At 41.7% G+C, this 17,849-nt stretch overlaps 1 protein-coding gene across 2 annotated transcripts in view; it reads right to left on the minus strand.

Moving 5' to 3' along the window:
* KIAA1328 (KIAA1328 ortholog) overlaps positions 1-17,849 on the minus strand; it is a 295,276-nt gene that overhangs the window by 273,048 nt on the left and 4,379 nt on the right. The window contains exons 2-3 of one of the 2 annotated variants that reach the window (XM_042452213.1): positions 12,697-12,732; positions 11,768-11,907 (exon numbers count right to left, since the gene is read on the minus strand). In XM_042452213.1, coding sequence (XP_042308147.1) covers positions 11,768-11,907; positions 12,697-12,732 — 176 coding nt within the window. The remainder of the gene's footprint in view (positions 1-11,767; positions 11,908-12,696; positions 12,733-17,849) is intronic. The other variant, XM_042452214.1, reaches the window with a different exon arrangement.

The following is a 17,849-nucleotide window of genomic DNA, read 5'->3' on the forward strand; positions in this document are numbered from 1 at the left end:
CATAAACAAGTTGCTAAATAGAAGCGCAGTATGGTTAACAATTTTTAAAAATGTACTGTCTATCATTACGCCTCTTAACTGGATTTCTGGCGTGCCTTCATGTCATTTCCAAGTTACATCAACCCTAAGGAAAACCTACCACAATACTGAAAATCTGAAAACCATATCCTCACTAGTAACTCTACGAATTGTAGAAACTGCATCCTCAGCAGTTTGCTGTATAACTGATGCTTAACATTCATTCCACAGTTCCATGACAAATCTAGGTTGATGCTGTTCAAAGAGGAAAAATAGGCATCACAGCCCTGGCAATCTTCAAAGCTGATAGGCCTGATGTTATGCTTTCTTGACGCCACACCCCTGGTTTGCTACTGGAGTGCAAGTGCCACAGGAGACTAAAAGCACACAAAAAATTGGTGACCATAATAATCAGAAAGCGATTGCTGACCATAGTTTTGTCATTCCTTCTCCCTTAATAATTGCCTGACATCTCACTGTATGTCCACAGGAGGGCAGCACTTCTGGACATCACAGTTCGCTCCAGCTCTTTGCTCGCAAGACAACAGCCAAGCCTTGAATTTTCCAGCATTTGTTTTTATTTTCATTATTTTCTTTTTCTCATTTCCCTTTCTAAATGTCTCTCAGACTTGTCTTTCACTAGTCACCATCAATCTATTAATCCTTCTTCATATTATTTCTTTTCGACTTGTGCATTTTTCTTTCCAAAGTTTGAAGATGGGCTTCCATTTGTAAAATATTTTCACTACAGACTTAGCTTTAAGCCAGTATGTAAGTCTATCCATTTCCATCCTATCCGCTAGCTTAATCAACCAAAAGGGTTAAAAATTAAGGGCTAAGTCATTCAACTAGGAAGAAAGGGAAAATTCTCAGCAGAACAAATTGTTAATGAGAAATTCTGACAAGTCTAGATGGGAAGTTATGACAAGCAACATTGAAAAGATGCAAAATGTAAATAATTATTTTATGTTAATGTTTGTGGATATGACTATCTGCTTGTTTGTTTTATGCTTAATTTTTATGTAATTAAAAAGTTTATCTCAAAAAAAGAATTTTCCAGCACTAACTGCATGTATGCCTTTAACTTGCTCAAAGCAACTTTCTCCCCGTACCAAGAGATGAATAACAGGAACAGAACAAAAACTACAGCATATCCATACAGCAAAGTACATTAACATCTGAAATCCACAAAACAGTGATACTTGTTTTGGACCGGCCAATAATGGTATTGGACCAACCAATATGTGTATTTTAATGGTTTTGCAATATTGTATTTTAACTGCTGGCTTTATGCATTTTCTTTTTTAAATGTTGTTTTGTGTTTTAACATGTTGTATCCTGCCTTGAGCCTTGAGGAGAGGCAGGACAGAAATTTAAAAATATTATTGTTGCTGCTGCTACTGTTTTATAGATTTTGTGGATGTTACTACACTTTGCATACGGCCAACAAGGCTGCCCCTGGATGAATTTTCTGTATGCGGAGATACCACATTTTAGCCATAAAAGGAGAATCCTAAAGAGGAAGCCAAGGGTCTGGGACTTAACTCATCAAGGTTTCTACCCCCAACAAAGATAATTTTTTCTTCAATTGGGATTTCATCTGACATCTTTTACCTAAACAGCACCCAAAAGTTTTCCAAATGCAACAACAGAGGCTTCCTGAGAAATTCTGTGTTCCCTGCTTAATAAAAGGGTGAGTAGCCACGCAAAAGACAGAGGCAGCTTGGATCTCAAAGGATGTATCTTTTCGTTTTGCTAATGGAGTTTAATTTCCTGGACTTTAAGATTCATTGTCTCCAAGAGCACACATGGGGGTGTGTTTTGGCCCTTATTCAGGGCATAAATAGCAGCTAGATCTTGAACAGAAGTATAGCTCAAAATCTATCTTGAGATGCTTCTGATGTATAAGCGTCCACGTGTGTATCACCACATCCTAGACAATCACGCCACCTTGAGTCCCAGTTTTGGCAAAAAGGCAGGATATAAATTCAGTTTTTTGTAATAATCATCTTCCATCATATAACAGAACTTTGGGAAGGAAGCGTGAGCAGAATTCAAGACACGCAAGTGTCCAAAAATGTGAGCTTCTTGCCTGCAAATTTGATCCTTCTATTTAATGGTTTAGCACATTTATTAGACCTGCAGCATTCATTTTTCCATGACTGATAAAGTGGCCTCAATTTTTCTAATGCTTTGCCTTTTCCCCTGCGGTTATTCCAGCATTTCCCATCCACACAGCTCTTAACCCTACAGCAACTTTTAGTGGCGAAGAAAGCAATAAAGGCGTTCTGATTCCAAATCAGTATAGATTCCTAGTAGCCTCACTATCCGAGGTAGCAAAAAACTAAACACAGGATGATGGAATCACAGAATCTTAAGACGTGGGGGAAAACTGGGAGGGAGTGAATAGGCTGGCCCAACTCCATCAGGGCTAGCCTGAAGATAGAGGCTCCTCCCTCCATTACTGTTATCCTTCGGCCTGGGAGGGAGTGAATAGGCAGGCCCAGATCCATCAGGGCTAACCTGAAGAAGAAGAGCCCTCCCTCCAGTCCATCTGCCTTGGTCCAGGCCTCAGAGGGAGAGAAGAACCATTGCACTTCATCCCCTTCCCCACCACCATTCCCTTCTCCTTTTGTGTTGTGTCTTTTAGATTGTAAGCCTGAGGACAGGGAACCGTCTTATTAAAAATAATAATTGTAAGCCGCTCTGAGAGCCATTAGGGCTGAAGGGCGGGGTATAAATAACATTAATAATAATAATAATAATAATAATAATAAACAAAGGCCACCTAATCCAATTCCCTTCTATGCAGTAATACACAAACAAAGCAATCCTAAAGATGACCATCCAGTCTCTGTTTAAAGACCCCCCCAAAATGTGAGTCCACCACCTTTGGAAGCAGACTATTCCACTGTTAAACATCTCTTACAGTTAAAAAAAAAAGTCTTTCCTAATGTTTAGGTAGAATCATCCTTCTTGTGATTTATATGTTAAATAAGTCAAAGTTATCTGCTTTTTTACTTTTTCAGTAGTCACCAACATGTGTGTAACAAATCAGGATACGTATCCAAACATGAAGGGGGAACAACACACAGAGGGAGGGAAGGAGAAGGCCCAATGAAAAATCATCCCGATCAAGTATATTAATCCCAGCAGAAAAACACCATTAGCACTATTAGCATTACTATAACTGTTTGCCTGGCACACTGCATACATTTCAACACTATCTAACCATCCTCATGAGGGTGCCCTTGTCCACATCTCTCTCTGTTTCCCACACCCATCCACTCTCCTTACCTGCAGGCTACAGCTTCCTTACTGCCTTTATCCACCAACGACCATCGGCCATAGTTAAAACTGGACTTGCCACTTCATTTCCATAGACACAGGATTTTGAATCAGAATTGACATCCTCACAAACAAATAACTTATAAAGGTCTGTCCCTGCCTTTCCACTGCACCAAATGCATCTGAGGAACAAGACTTAAGTCTACAAAAGATCATGCTACCAACTTCTTTCTTTCAGTTAATCTCAAAGGTGCCAAAAGATCTTTTTACATACTATTAGCACTGACAGTATTGTAGGGGGCAAATTTTCCTTGGAAATGGAAAACAGGAAAAGGAGTTAAAACTCTAGTCCCTCCCCACCACTACAATTTGTTCAACCCCACTATTTTTAAAATTAAATGGCATAATGAATTCATACTAACATGCAATTTGGTCCTTAAGTATTGGGATTGGGAGGTCATACAGGCCTATTGCATGGTAATCCACCCAGAGGCGTAGTCAAGTAAGATTGAAAAGATAACCAGAAAGTCACTGAGGCAGACACATATTCTTAATCACTCATAAAGAGGTACAGTATATTCCTTAGATTCCAGACCTCACCTAGGCATTTGTCTCTCTGATTTGTACAAGGCATCTGAACTGCTTACTTCTATGGCAAAACCACAACCTCTTGGCACACTACCGGTAAGTCTAACCCACATTTACTTTCAAAACAAGAACAACAGCCCTAATTCACCTTCCTACTCTTTTCAGCACACCTGAAATTCACAAAGAGTACAGTGGCAGTTCTTCCTCATCCTACCATATCTGTTTCAGAAGGAACAGAGATCTGAAACGACCATCAGAGAATACCAGTCACTACATCAAGGGTCTAGAACAGCTATTTGCACCAGAGTGCAAAGAATATTCTGTCTTGGCCAGCCATTTCCTTCAGCCCTCAAGACAGACAGGATCCAAAATTATTGGCTGGAATCCTCTTAGTGTCATGCACACAGGTATGTTCCCCTGCACCTACAGTTGCACTCTTTGATTACTGTGCAATGAACAACTCAGTTCATGGTTACATACCCAGAGTTCGAGCAATGTACTGGTAACCATTTTCACAATGGTTTAAAGCCTGTTTAGCCCCAACAGGCAATTAGCTTATAGTTGTAAACTGCCTAGAGACTGCTTAGGTGGCATGAAGTGATATATAAATGAAGCTGCTATTGCTATTCAGCAGAAGGGTGGTATAGCATGTAACTACTTGAGTGTAGAGTGTAGATTTACACCACACAAACACAATGTAGGATGTTGACTAATAAGTTCTATATCTATGGGGCAACTTTTATCCTTCAACATATATGCTTCCTAAGTATATAATACCTCTCTTCTGTCTCATGAACAGTCATGTGAACTCAAAAAGTTACCCCACTAAAAATGGATATTTCTCAGTGATTCTGGAGCCTGCTCTCATGTTCTAAGTCTGTCAGCACAATATGACCACTACCACATCTTAGGTGCTGTAAATTTGCCCAAGACTGACAATATAAGACCTTTTTCTCAAAAAAAAAAAAAAAAAAAAAGAACAACCTTTCAACATCTTGCCAATCGAAGCCTATGGCAGAATTAAAACCAGATCACACAAAGAACGAACAAACGGTTTACATCTCTTGTACACATACCATGCTGCCTCCTTGAGAGGACTGATTGGGAGTTGTGGCTAGAAATTACCAAGAAAACAGGCCCTTCTGGGTTCAGCTGTTCCTTTCAAAGGAGTCTTCAAAAGCTAATAAAATTATTATTTTAAGCAGTCTTTGAAATGGATAGTAGTGATCAACCTGTACTGAGCAATGTTTTTCGCAACCCCAGGCGTTACAGAGCTTCATTCAAGCCTTTTGATTTGTGTTTAATTTAAACTAGCTTTTCACTCAAAGCACTTCAAGTTAACAGCTGCAGGTCATATCTGCTAAAACTTTCCCTGCACTTTTCAAAAGATGACAACTCAGTTTCAAAGACAACGGCTTGCTTCGTGTATTCGCGCCAGACATATACTCCCCCACTACGTTTGATGGAGGCACTCAGAGCTTAGTTTGCAGGCACCCCGTCTCACAGAACTTCAATCAGAATGGATGTTACAAGAGGCTCACCTGCTAGGTGAAGACCTCTCTTGGTGAAAGATCCACACAGGCTGTTTAAGGAAGCAGCAGCTGCCCAAAATCATGCGGGAAAAGTAACTGAAATCAGAGAATTCCTTTGATCAGAACCCTGCAGGAAAGCATTGTTTGCAGAGTAGGATGATCCCAGGCACTCTGTCACAAGGCAATGTGGGATGCACTCCCAGCGGCAAATATGAATTCATCAACTGAAATAGGAGACTGGTGGGTCTTCTGCAGATTCCAAAAGCAGGCTTGCTCATCAGTAACTCATCAAGATGCACAAATAGAATACAATCATAGAATTGAAAGGGACCCTATCAAGTCCAGCTCCTCCTGCCATCAATGCAGGCATACGGAATGCATACATAAACACCAAGAGTAATCCACAGCTACCAACACACAAAACTGGCACATTTAGGCAGGAATTGATTACTTGATTACTTGATTACTGTAACATCCTTCTGGCAGGGCTTCCTCTTTCTCCCTTCCGTCCCTTAATTTCTGTCCAGCATTCAGCTGCCCGCATTATCACATCCACCCACCGCTCTGACCATATCTCTCCTGTGTTGGCATGCCTTCACTGGCTCCCCCTCCCTTTCCGCATTCAGTATAAGCTCCTGCTGTCGACATTTAAAGCCCTCCATGGGCTGGCCCCTCCTTACTTATCAGACCTTCTTTCTCCACACCTTCCCACTCGGGCCCTCCGCTCTGGTAGTCAAGGTCTGCTGTCTCAGCCCAAGATTTCCTCTGCCCCATCTCAGATTCGCCCCTTTTCACTCGCTGCCCCTCACTCCTGGAACCTTCTTCCCCCAAAAGCAAGAGCCTTCACCTCTTTAACCAGCTTCAAAACGGAGTTGAAGACCATCCTGTTCAGGACAGCGTTCCCAGGCATTGCATAATTGTCACTTGCTATTTGATGTTCTTTTGTTGCCTGTTTTATTCAATCATTTCCTGTATTGCTATGTATTTTATATGTATTATCTTACTAGACAGGCCCCTTCCCCACCACCACTCTCTTCTCCTTTTGTGTCGTGTCTTTTTAGATTGTAAGCCTGAAGGCAGGGAACCGTCCAATTAAAAAGACTGTATGTACAGCGCTGTGTAAATTTACAGTGCTTTATAAATAAAGGTTAATAATAATAATAATAATAATAATAATAATAATAATAATAATAATAATAATTGGGAACTTCTGGCCCATGGGAGAAATCCAGGGTCTTTGTCTGAGCCTTCCCCTCTTTCCTCAAGCCCCTTCCCATGGCCCAGTCTCACAGAAGCTAGCAGGTTAAGGAGTTCTCAGCCATGCTTCCACTGATCAGAGATTCCAGTTGACACAATGTGTTGCACACAGAGAGACTCACATTCAGCCAACACTTTCATGATATCAAAAACTCAGCCACCCCCTGCATGCACCAGATGAATGTGCTCTGCTTTCCCCAGCCAAGTCACTAACCACAGGGCGCTTCAACCAGGTGCTTGCTGACATCAGCCAGCCAAAGGGAGGCAAATGTTACACCCCACTCCCATCCTAGCATAAAGGGACCATATGGTATATATACCCTAGTATAAATCAAAAGGTTTCAGTCAAAAAAATCATGCTCAAAACCTGGGTTGACTTATTGATGAGTCAATCCATGGGAAAATAATGCACGGTGGGGGGAGGCGGACTGTGGTTGGGACAGCCTAGTGAGTACCAGCTTCCTTCCCCATGGGGAGACTTTCTGTTCTGGGGTGTTTCACAGACCTAGGAACCGAGCTTGTCCCCAAACTTCAGGGCTTGGATAGTAGAATAACTAAAGGATACCTTTGAACATGTGCAAAATACCCTTGGTCTCCTCACCCACTTCCCAGACTATTCTCTTTGAGGTTGCTTTGGCAGTGAGTCATTGCTGGAACCTGTGTAATGCTTCTTTGGAGGCAAACAGCGGCAAACTGAAGGAGCAACACAGCAGCAATATAATTGTTATTATTATATTTATTTGTATCCTGCTCTTTTCCCAGGACTGGGACTCAAAAGTGGCTTCACAGCATTAAAAACAGTACAATTAAAAAGGTAGTGGTGGAAGCCAATGTCTGAGGTGATATGACAGCCCTGTTTAAGTATTTGAATGGGTATCACATTGAGGATGGGGCAAACTTGTTTTGTGCTGCTCCAGAGACTAGAACACGGAACAATGGATGCAAGCTACAGGAAGATATTCCACCTCAACATTAGGAGAAACTTCCTGACAGTATGAGCTGTTCGACAGCAGAACACACTCTCTTGGAGGTCTTTAAACAGAGGCTGGATGGCCATCTGTCAGGGATGCTTTGTGTGTTCCTCCATGGCAGGGGGGTTGAACTCAATGGCCCTGGCGGTCTCTTCCAACTTTATGATTCAATGATTATATTCTGAGATTTTTTCAGTTTTCTTTGATGGGCAAACTTAATTTAGCTCCCCTTTTTTTATCCTCTTACATGACCCTAAATTTTACCCTCAACTTATCTATAGGCCATATAGAAATATATTATTTTATTCCCAAAACCTGCCCTGAACTTATACATGAGGTAGATTTATACATGAGTATATACAGTATTTTAGATTAACAAGATGCTGTCTGTATTTCCCAGGGCACTAGTGGCAGCAACAGAAAAGCTAAGCAGAGGAAAGTTAGCAGAACTATCACTGCCCAGAAAAAAGAGCTGAAAGAGAGGCACATCCAGTAAGATATCCAAACTACAGGATCACAGAAGAGTCAAAACTCACCTTGACAAAAAGCTTTTTTGATAACTCAACTTTTTCCTAAATGTGCAAAGGACTACCACCACATTTGTGTTAATTGGCTACAACTCTCTTAATATGTGTGCACCCTGGTGTGCTGCTAGGTCATGGACCAGCAGCTATCCATACACTACCACCCTGAGTTGCACTGACCTACATGTACTAGACTTCAGTCCTCATGACCCTTAGCTAACACAGTGCATGCATGACTCTGTTATGCCAGCCCAAGAGAGCAGCAGCCACCCAACAGTTCCTCAATGAATGGCGAAAACACTTTAATGCTTTCAGATTTGTCCTGTAAGATCAATCAGTTGGAGACAATCGGACAAGGGAACTAAAAGACTCGTTGTTTTATGTTCTGTTGATCTTTACACAAAATCATTAATTTCAAGAAGGAGAGGAAATAAACTAATGTGTAACATTCACTGCCTCTTAGCTGCTTGTTGGTTAAAAACCCATCACTGCTTCTTTTAACAGAAACCCATACTCTCAGCTATGTGGTTGTTGCTGTGTGCCTTCAAATCATTTCTCACTTATGACAACCCTAAGGCGAACACATCACAGGATTTATTTGGCAAAATTGGTCCAGAGCGGGGTTTGCCTTTGCCTCCCTCTGGGGCTGAAAGAGCTGATTTACCCAAGGTCACCTAGTGGATTTCCATGGGCAAGCAGAAATTTGAACTCTGGTCTCCAGAGTCACAATCCAACGTTCAAACCACTACAAAACACTGCTTCTTCACTCACAGCTATATATTACATTCATTCAATATAGCTTGGGAGTACGTTCTCACACCAGCAGCTCCTACACAACAGAACATCACTCCCACTGTAGTGTAACCATTATACATTTGAAAGTATCCCTCCCTCCATGATAACTGTCATCCTTCAGCCTGTGAGGGAGTGAACAGGCAGGCCCAGCTCCACCAGGGCTAGCCTGAAGAAGAAGATCCTTCCCTCTAGTCCATCTGCCTTAGTCCAGGCCTCAGAGGGAGAGAATAATCACTGGACCTCATCCCCTTTCCCACCACCATTTCCTTCTCCTTTTGTGTCATGTCTTTTTAGATTGTAAGCCTGAGGGCAGGGAACCATCTAATTAAAAATAAGCCGCTCTGATAGCCTTTAGGGCTGAAGGGCGGGGTATAAATACCATAAATAAATAAATAAATAAATAAGAAAGAAAGATAGTATTGTTCACATTGCAATAAACTAATACCATCTTGGGGAGTGTGGGCAGGCTCTTTTTCTCATCTTTCTATATCACTGTGCCAGCCAGTTTCTGCCATGAGGAAAAATGCATCTCATAACCTACCCAGCTCTTTAAACAGCCCAAGTCTACTCAGGCACCCGTGGCTGGCAGCTCAGTGTTAGAACACATGCTTTCCATGAAACAATAATTGCCACCTCTCTGTTAAGAAGATCTCATACAGCAATCCTAGGAAAGGACCCCTTCCGTCTAAGTCCCTAGAGGGCCACTGGTGGTCAGAGAAAACAGTACAAGTATTGGTGTTGACCTATAAAGTCCTAAGTGGCTTGAGGCCGGAATATGTGAAAAGAGTCCCCCCCTCCCATGTGAGTCTGCCCAGAATTTGAGATCTTCCATTGAGGCTCTACTGTGTGTCCCACCATCCCAAAGGGCCAGAATGATGTGTATGCAAGACAGGAACTTCTCTGTAGCAGCATCTCAATTCTGCAACTCCTTCCCAAGGTAAAACAGCTTGGTTCCCTCCTTGTTGAGCTTCTAGCAGAAACTCAAAATTGAAATTTTGTCTGGCCTTGTTTATAAAATGGAGTTTGAGCTGTTGTTGAAGAATGTTTTATGTGAACATTCTTCAACAGTAACCAACAAACGTAATAAGAGAGAAAGTAATCAGACTGTACATCACAGAAAATTAATTAATATTGCAAACAGGTAAATGGACCAAAGAGCTGACCTGGTACAAGGCAGCTTCCTAACAGGGAATTTAGGAACTGATCACCACAGACGCTGATCTTGGCCAGTGAGAGAAAGAAGAACTGTCAACCTCTTGAAGGAGGCAGCAGGTTTCTAAATGAAGAGCCGCAGAGCAACTCCCAAGCTTATATGGCTTTCATTCTGATGTGGGGCAAAAATATGTCTTCATTTGCTAAATCTCGTTCAGCTGAAAGCCTGTTTGGTGTCAACAATGTCATTTGTAGCTCAAGCAAGAGCAGGAAGTGATGGGGATTCGACCAAGAAATTGAATGCTGGCCCCATCTTACGATGTCCACAGAGAACTTGTTGATTCCTGGGGCATCAAGAAAGAAACTGGGCCTGCTTGCTATATTTTGAGGCTGGACTAGCAAGTGTGAATCATGCTGCAGTTGCAAGAATTACAAGTTTTAGAATCTTCATGCCATAACATAGCCTGCTTCACTACTACCACTGTCACAGCAGGGCTGTGTTGCTGTGTGCCTTCAAGTCATTTCCAATGTATGGTGACCCTAAAGTAAACCAATCACAGGTTTCATTTCGTAGGATTTGTTCATAGGGTGTTTGCCTTTGCTTTCCTGAGGCTGAGAGATGGTGGCCTGCCCAAGGTCAGCCAGTGGGTTTCCATGCCTAGGCAGGGATCCAAACCCTGGTCGCCAGTGCACTAGATCCAATGCTCAAAACACTACACCACACTGCTTCACTTGCCAAGGTTGAAAAACATCAATTAGGGGGGGGGAGGGTTGGGGGGAGGGGTTAAAAATTAAAATCAGCTTTATTTATTTAAATCAGATTCCAAAATTTCCCTAAAACAATTAGTAAAAAAAAATCCTAGCTCAAAGATATCATCATGCATACTAATTATACAACATGTAATTATATTCGATGAATATGTGAACAGCAGTTTATGGAGACGGGAGATAACCTGATTAGTCCTTTTCTGCAGGTGGTGTAGCTGAAGTGCAATCTCTCCCCCTGTCTCTGCCTTGCTTCTTTCTACGTACTAAGATAGAGAAGTTCAATGAACAGAAAATTTCAGAATATGGAGTAGATCTGAACAAGGAGGAAGAGTTGGGCTATAAATACAAGGGATCCCCATTCTGGGCTGACCTGAAGATTAATTTGAACAGTTCAGAATAACTGCATAGTGTCTACCAATCATGTCCTGAAACCTATTTCTCTGAATGTGCATTGATGTTATATTCAACAATAATATACTTCTATTTAAAAAGGATGATTGAATAGACTTTTCCTCACTACTGATTTAAGCCCTTAAAACTGAGTCCTTCAAGAAGTGATTTAAATAAATTTGAGTGAAATAAAATCACCCCTGCTACAGTTACTTCATTCTTGCCACCTGAATGGTATGGACTGCAAAAAAAAAAATAGAATGATTCAGACTGAAAAGGATTCAGAGACATATAGAGACAGCTAAATTTCTGCTGCAATGTAACAGCACCATAAGCAACTATCATTTAAAGAGCACTCCTAATGACAGAATTGTGCAGGTCTTATAGAGTTTAAGGTAAGTGTGCAAAGGACTGCAGCCTTAAAGTCTGGGTTTAGCTTGCCTTCGTCTCTTCAGTTTCTTTTTAAAAATAAGATGTTACTGACCTGATGTCCAGGCATTTCTCCGGAGTTCCTCAAGGCATCCATTGGGACAGGAGCAACTGCTGCAGGTGCCTTTGCTCTCACTTCTGCTTTCTGACCTTTCGGCAGGTGTCTCGCTCTAAAATTCCTCTCTGCGGAAACTCCTAGAGATTGAACAAGTAAGATCAGGAAAACTTCCAGTTGCTCTTAAAAGGACATTGCACTTGGACACACCCAACAAAAAGAGGATCTGAAAGTAGCATCAGAAAATCTTCAGCAGTGTTCCCAGAAATCCCCATAAGAAAATATAACACTCATTAGTAAAATCGTGGAACTACCCACTATCTTTTGCACCCTGTACCTTGGACTTGCTATTCCTGTTAGAAGACAGTGAGCTAATAACTGATTTCAAGAGTCCATTAAAGGTGATGTGATAATCCAAGTAGTAATAGCTTTATTTATCAGCTCATTTGTTCCCATACCTGTTGCCTCATACTTTTCAATGCAAAATTCACACATTTTTTAACCAATCCTCTGGAATTGTTCAGTCAAGTTCATCATGTGAAGTGCAAGGATCACTTTGCTCACCTTACCCTTCCAGCCTCCCATTTCTTTTGCATTATGAAGCTGACTACTCTCATTCCAAAAAAAAGCTTCATACCTACAGTCTAGAACAAAGTATACACACATAGGTGAACTGAGTCAGGGGAAGTTAAGAGTGGAACCATAAGCACACTTATGCTGATCATACGCAGACCATAAGCTGAACCTATGTTTTTCATTTATTTATATATTTAACCACTAGATACCATAACATATAGCTTCACCGTGCTGCCGTGAGTTAGCATCCATGTGGGATGCACACCAGGGATTTGAATCAAGTCTTGCACAAATTCACTGTCCAAAGTATCACAGTGATTCTATTATATTTTTCAGCTTTTCAGATGTCATACCTGGAACATATACAGGTGGCTGGTCTTCATCAGAAACTGGATGCAATTTTATTCAAGGAAAGTGAAAGCAAAATGTTTGTTCTATCCTTTAACATTTGAAGCTTTTAGGGTGTGGCAGGGAAAGAAGAGCTCCAATGAAAGAAGGAGAGGCTACCAAAGTAGGCATCCATATATCTCACCTTGTTAGTAATTCTTACAACAAATCTCTACTGAAAGGCTGACTTTTAACAAAGATCTAGAACTGAAAATGAACCTCCACACATATTTGTATTATTCTTGAAGGCTATCTCAGATTCTTACATATACGCACTAAGATGGGGGTGATAGAGAAATCAAGGAAAAACAGCAGCCAAAGTTATAATGGCAGGGTACAGACCACCAGAAAGAGGCAGCCAGAAGCCCCCTGTTTTTGGTGTAGCTGCGCCACAGCAACCAAATTGCATGGCGTGCTTGCACGGGAAAAAGGAGCGCTGAAAAGCGGCTCCTTTTTGCGCCGCCGTAAACAGCTGGCAGTGGCACGAGCACATCGGTACTGCGCAGCTCCATCCGAATGCCACGCAGCACTGATGTCATAGCTGTGCACACCGTCTGGACGGTGCCGCACAGCTATGGCATCATGACAACGTGCTAGGGTTGCGGGGCGTGTGCACGCACCACCCCGAGGCAACCCTAGCACATTGCCATAACACCGCAAAGGGCCCGTCTGTACAGGGCCAATATCACAGTAATGCCAAACTGCCATGAGATGTCCTTGTTTGTTTGTTGTTGCATGCTTTCAACTCCAACTTAAGGGGTTAACCCTCTCATGAAGTTTTCTTGGTAAGAGTTATTATTCAGAGGAGGTTTGCCATTGCCTTGCTCTAAGGATGAGAGAGTGCGATTTAGCCAAGTCACCCAGTGGGTTACCTTGGCTGAGTGAGTATTCAAACCTGGAAACTGAATCCAACCATTACACCACACTATCTGTCTTGACATGTTAGGCCAATGTTTCTTCTGCTCCAGAGAAAAACAGATAAAGCTGGAAATTTTAAGGGTTTATCTACAATCATTCCATGCAGAGACAAGCAAAGCGGTGTCCTCCAAAGGGTTTAGGTTCTATCTCCTGTCAGCTCAACCACTGTGGCCAATAGACCTGGATCATACAAGGTGTTGTCTAAAATATCTGAAGACTTCCAGGTTGCTTACTCCTGTTGTATCTGCAGGACTCCAGGTCACCAGCCTCTGCTGTTTTACTCAGGAACAAGAATAAGAAGGTGTCTTCAATTGTGAAGAGTATTATGTCAAGTACTTTAAAGACCAGGACATGCTACTGTACTTCCCTGTAGTTCCTAGGGACCCTAAAACCATCAACAGTTTCTCGGGAAGAACAAGCTGCTACAGCATTCATTTATCATGCACAGACTGTACTTTGTTGAGCCAGTACTATTGAAGCTGAAGCACTTGGGCACTGGAAGCACCAAAACACTGCCTCCTCTTCTATAAACCAGGGCTTATGTGGACCTTGACTTGCCATGAGCTCTGAACATGGACACTGAGTTATTTACCAATCAAATAAGAGCATTCATATCAATTTTTCATCTCACAAAATGTCTCTATCCAGCCTAAATATCAACTCTTGGTTCTCAAAAGTTCCAAACATTCCATTTCTGTTTATCTGACTAAAGAAACATGCAAGCAAACACACACACTGAATAGCACCGCAGGATAAAATTTAGTGCAAATATAAATATTATTGTGTTTCCGCATGTGATGTAGTACCTTTCACTATAACAAGCACAAAAAGGAAGGGTCTCAACTACAGAGACAGACACCGAATACCACCATCAAAAATACATAAATAAATAACAAATCCCATAATAGAAGTTATGTAAATGCAGTTGCAAAATATAATGAAAGTAAACTATCACTATATTTTGTAAGCACATTTACATAACATCTATTGTGTTTTTTTATTTGTTTACATATTTGTGATGATCTTATTCCATTTGTGTTCCTTTCACTCCATCAGCAGCTTGACAGGGGTAATGAGCATTAGGAACTATGAACTGTACATCATCAGTATATTTTAGTGATAAGATCTGTAACATTATTTAAGAAATATGTGAAGAACTACCAGTGATTTAAAACAGTTTTCTCTTCACTTAATGATTCAAATGGCCTTGGCTCCTTGTAAAAGAGGTAATTCTTGTTTTTAACCAAGTGTAACGATAACCATTTTCAGCATAAAGCCCAAGGGAAGCCAAGTCTCTAATTTAGCCTCTTCTCTGTTCTGCCTTTCATCAGACTGCCTGGTGCTACAGTAATTACATATCAAAACAAGGGAAAGCAAGTTACTTGGGCCTGTTACAAACGGGCCTAAAAGTGTGAGCTCCGCACGTGCTAGGGTTAGAAAGGGGCGTTCTTTCCGGACGCCCCCACCCCTAGCATGCGCAGAGCGCGCACAAAATGTGCTCATTACGACATCACAACCGCGCCGCCTCTATAAGGGGCGGCGCGGACATGACATCGTCATGCCGCACCAGGGCACATAGTGCCCCCCTTCCCCGGCCGCAAAAGGAGCTCCGAAACAGAGCTCCTTTTGCCATTTGCGTCGCTGGGCGCAGCCTTCAGGCAGCTGCGCCCAGCAACGCAGAGGAGAAAGGGGCCAAGCGGCCCCTTTCTCCTCCTCCCCGCTGCCGTGGGGTGTCCTTGGGACTTGAAGCCCCAAGGACACCCCTTTCCTTTTGCCGCTTCCCCACAGCCTGGAAAGTAGCGGATCGGGGCCTCAGTGGCTGCTGCTCTAGCCGCTGAGGCCCCGATCTGGCGGGGAAAGGGGCAGGTGCAGGCCGCCACTTTTTGGCAGTCTGTAACCCTCCTTAGATTTAAGGAGACTTAAACTAGATGCCCAAAAACTTTATGTGATGTGTACTCTGGCCTGCTTCATTCAACTTATATGCAGAAAAAAGATACAATTTTAAATCATTTTAAATAATTAGTGGCATTTTCCTATCCAACATTTCCCAAAGTAACAAGGCTGCCAAAAGGACAGGCCAAGAATACTACATTATAAGGTGTCAACATTATTCTAGCATTGCTCCAACCCTATTTTCCTTTTAAAACCCAACCACCTTCACTCCAGTCTGATCATTAATTTGTCAGTGCATAATCCATCCCATCCAACAACCATCATTTTGGGCAAATATAAACTTCTCTAAGGATACTTTTTCCAGTTTATTTCTATGGAACAAACTTGGGGGTAAGCAAAATCTAATGATTTCACATTTGAAAACTAACAGACCAGCAACTTGACAGACCTATATCTTTTCACACAACTCTTTGAATGTTCCTGGCCAGTATTTCACTTCACATTTTTCAGTATCCCTCTACACCAGTTTTTCCCAAACTTTGATCCTCCCAATGTTTTAGACTTCAATTCCCAGAATTCTTGATTTTTGACCCAACTAGCTAGGGCATCTGGAAGTTGAAGTCCAAAACACCTGGTGGACCTCAGTTTAGGAAACACTCCTCTGCACCCTGATCCCACTCTCACACTGCTGTAAATGTGTTTAAATACCTGCAGCCTGAATGCTGCAGCCCATTAATGTCTCTGAAGAAATGGATTGAAATCCACAAAAGTTTGTGCTCAAATAAATCAGCCTTGAAAGTCGCCACCAGGCTCCTCACTTTCTCTTTCCTTTTTATCTGTTTCTACTGGCTGAACCAAAGGGAGAGGCGAGATAAGGTTCATCTCCCTAACATTCAGATAGAACTAACTGCTACACGGCTCTCCATTCTCAGTTCCACTTAATCATTACATAATCTTATTATGTAACAGCATTAAACAGTGAAAGCTTATTAGTTTGCCCTGGCATTTTAAGTGACTTAACCTGTTCTATATTTTTCTTTTTAAAAGTTGGTTATGTCTGAATTTAAAGCTTTTATGGTATTTTGTGATTATGTAAGCACTTACTATACTTACTCTTCACCACCCTCTTGAACTCTACTGTCCTTCCTCATTTTGCTGATGGACACTTTCCCAATCTTTTAATGGGCTTATTTTCCTGTTTTTGCCCCATTCCTTTCTACCACATGTACTAAAACTTCTATGTTGCATGTATCTTGTCCTTCCTGTATTTTTGTACAACACTGATTTATCTTTGTAACATCACCACACCAGTGCTGACGAAGCAAAGTGACAATCTGGAAGAACCTGCCTTAATCCCCTATAGCACAGGATACACTGCACAGTTCAGCCATCACCTTCATAATGGGTGGTTCCATCATCATCAAAATAGGCTTCATGGTGCGTGGGTGTGCATAGCAAAAGGCGCATATGACTGTGATGTGAACATACCAAGTTGGCATACTACCAGCCTTAGTTTATCTCCAACTCCTTCCAAGTTGAAATAGCAGAGACTGAATCCAAAATGGAACTTTTACATGCAAGGCATTTGCTTACTTTGAAATAATCTAAATAGTGTACTACAGGGGAGAGATACATTCTCTTTTTTAAAAAATCTATTCTATAATAACTCACACCCCACAATCCCCACAAACACTATCATTTCAAAAAGGCCAGCAACAGAAAGGCAATCCACTCTGTCAGAGAGAGCAGACACCCCAGGGTCTTGACACCTGGGAAAAATCTAAAACACACTGCAGAAATTATCGTTTGAGAATGCTTTAATTGCCCTGGCTCAATGCTAGGGAATTCTGGGAACTGTATTTTTGTGAGACATTTAGCCTTCTCTGTCAGAGAGCTCTGGTGCCACAATAAACTACAATTCCCAGGATTAGTTTTTTGTGGGTTTTTCGGGCTATGAGGCCGTATTCTAGAAGAGTTTATTCTTGATGTTTCACCAGCATCTGTGTCTGGCATCTACAGAGAATGCTGGCATGGAAGAAAGTGGGGGATACACACACACACACATACACACTGTTGATTGAGAAAAGGTAATCTGTGTATTGTTCTGTTCCCAGAATTCCATAGCATTGAGCCAGGGCAGTAAAAGTCATCTCAAACTGGATTATTTCTGCAGCATGTTTTGGACCACAGTCACAGTCCGATCTACAAATAGTAGAGAATTAGACAAGGCTTACACTGAAAATTATTATTCTATCTATCTATCTATCTCTATATATTATGGGCCGAGATCCTACATCACACTCTACGT

The sequence above is a fragment of the Sceloporus undulatus genome, chromosome 2, assembly GCF_019175285.1.
Source record: "Sceloporus undulatus isolate JIND9_A2432 ecotype Alabama chromosome 2, SceUnd_v1.1, whole genome shotgun sequence".
Taxonomy (NCBI): Eukaryota; Metazoa; Chordata; class Lepidosauria; order Squamata; family Phrynosomatidae; genus Sceloporus; species Sceloporus undulatus.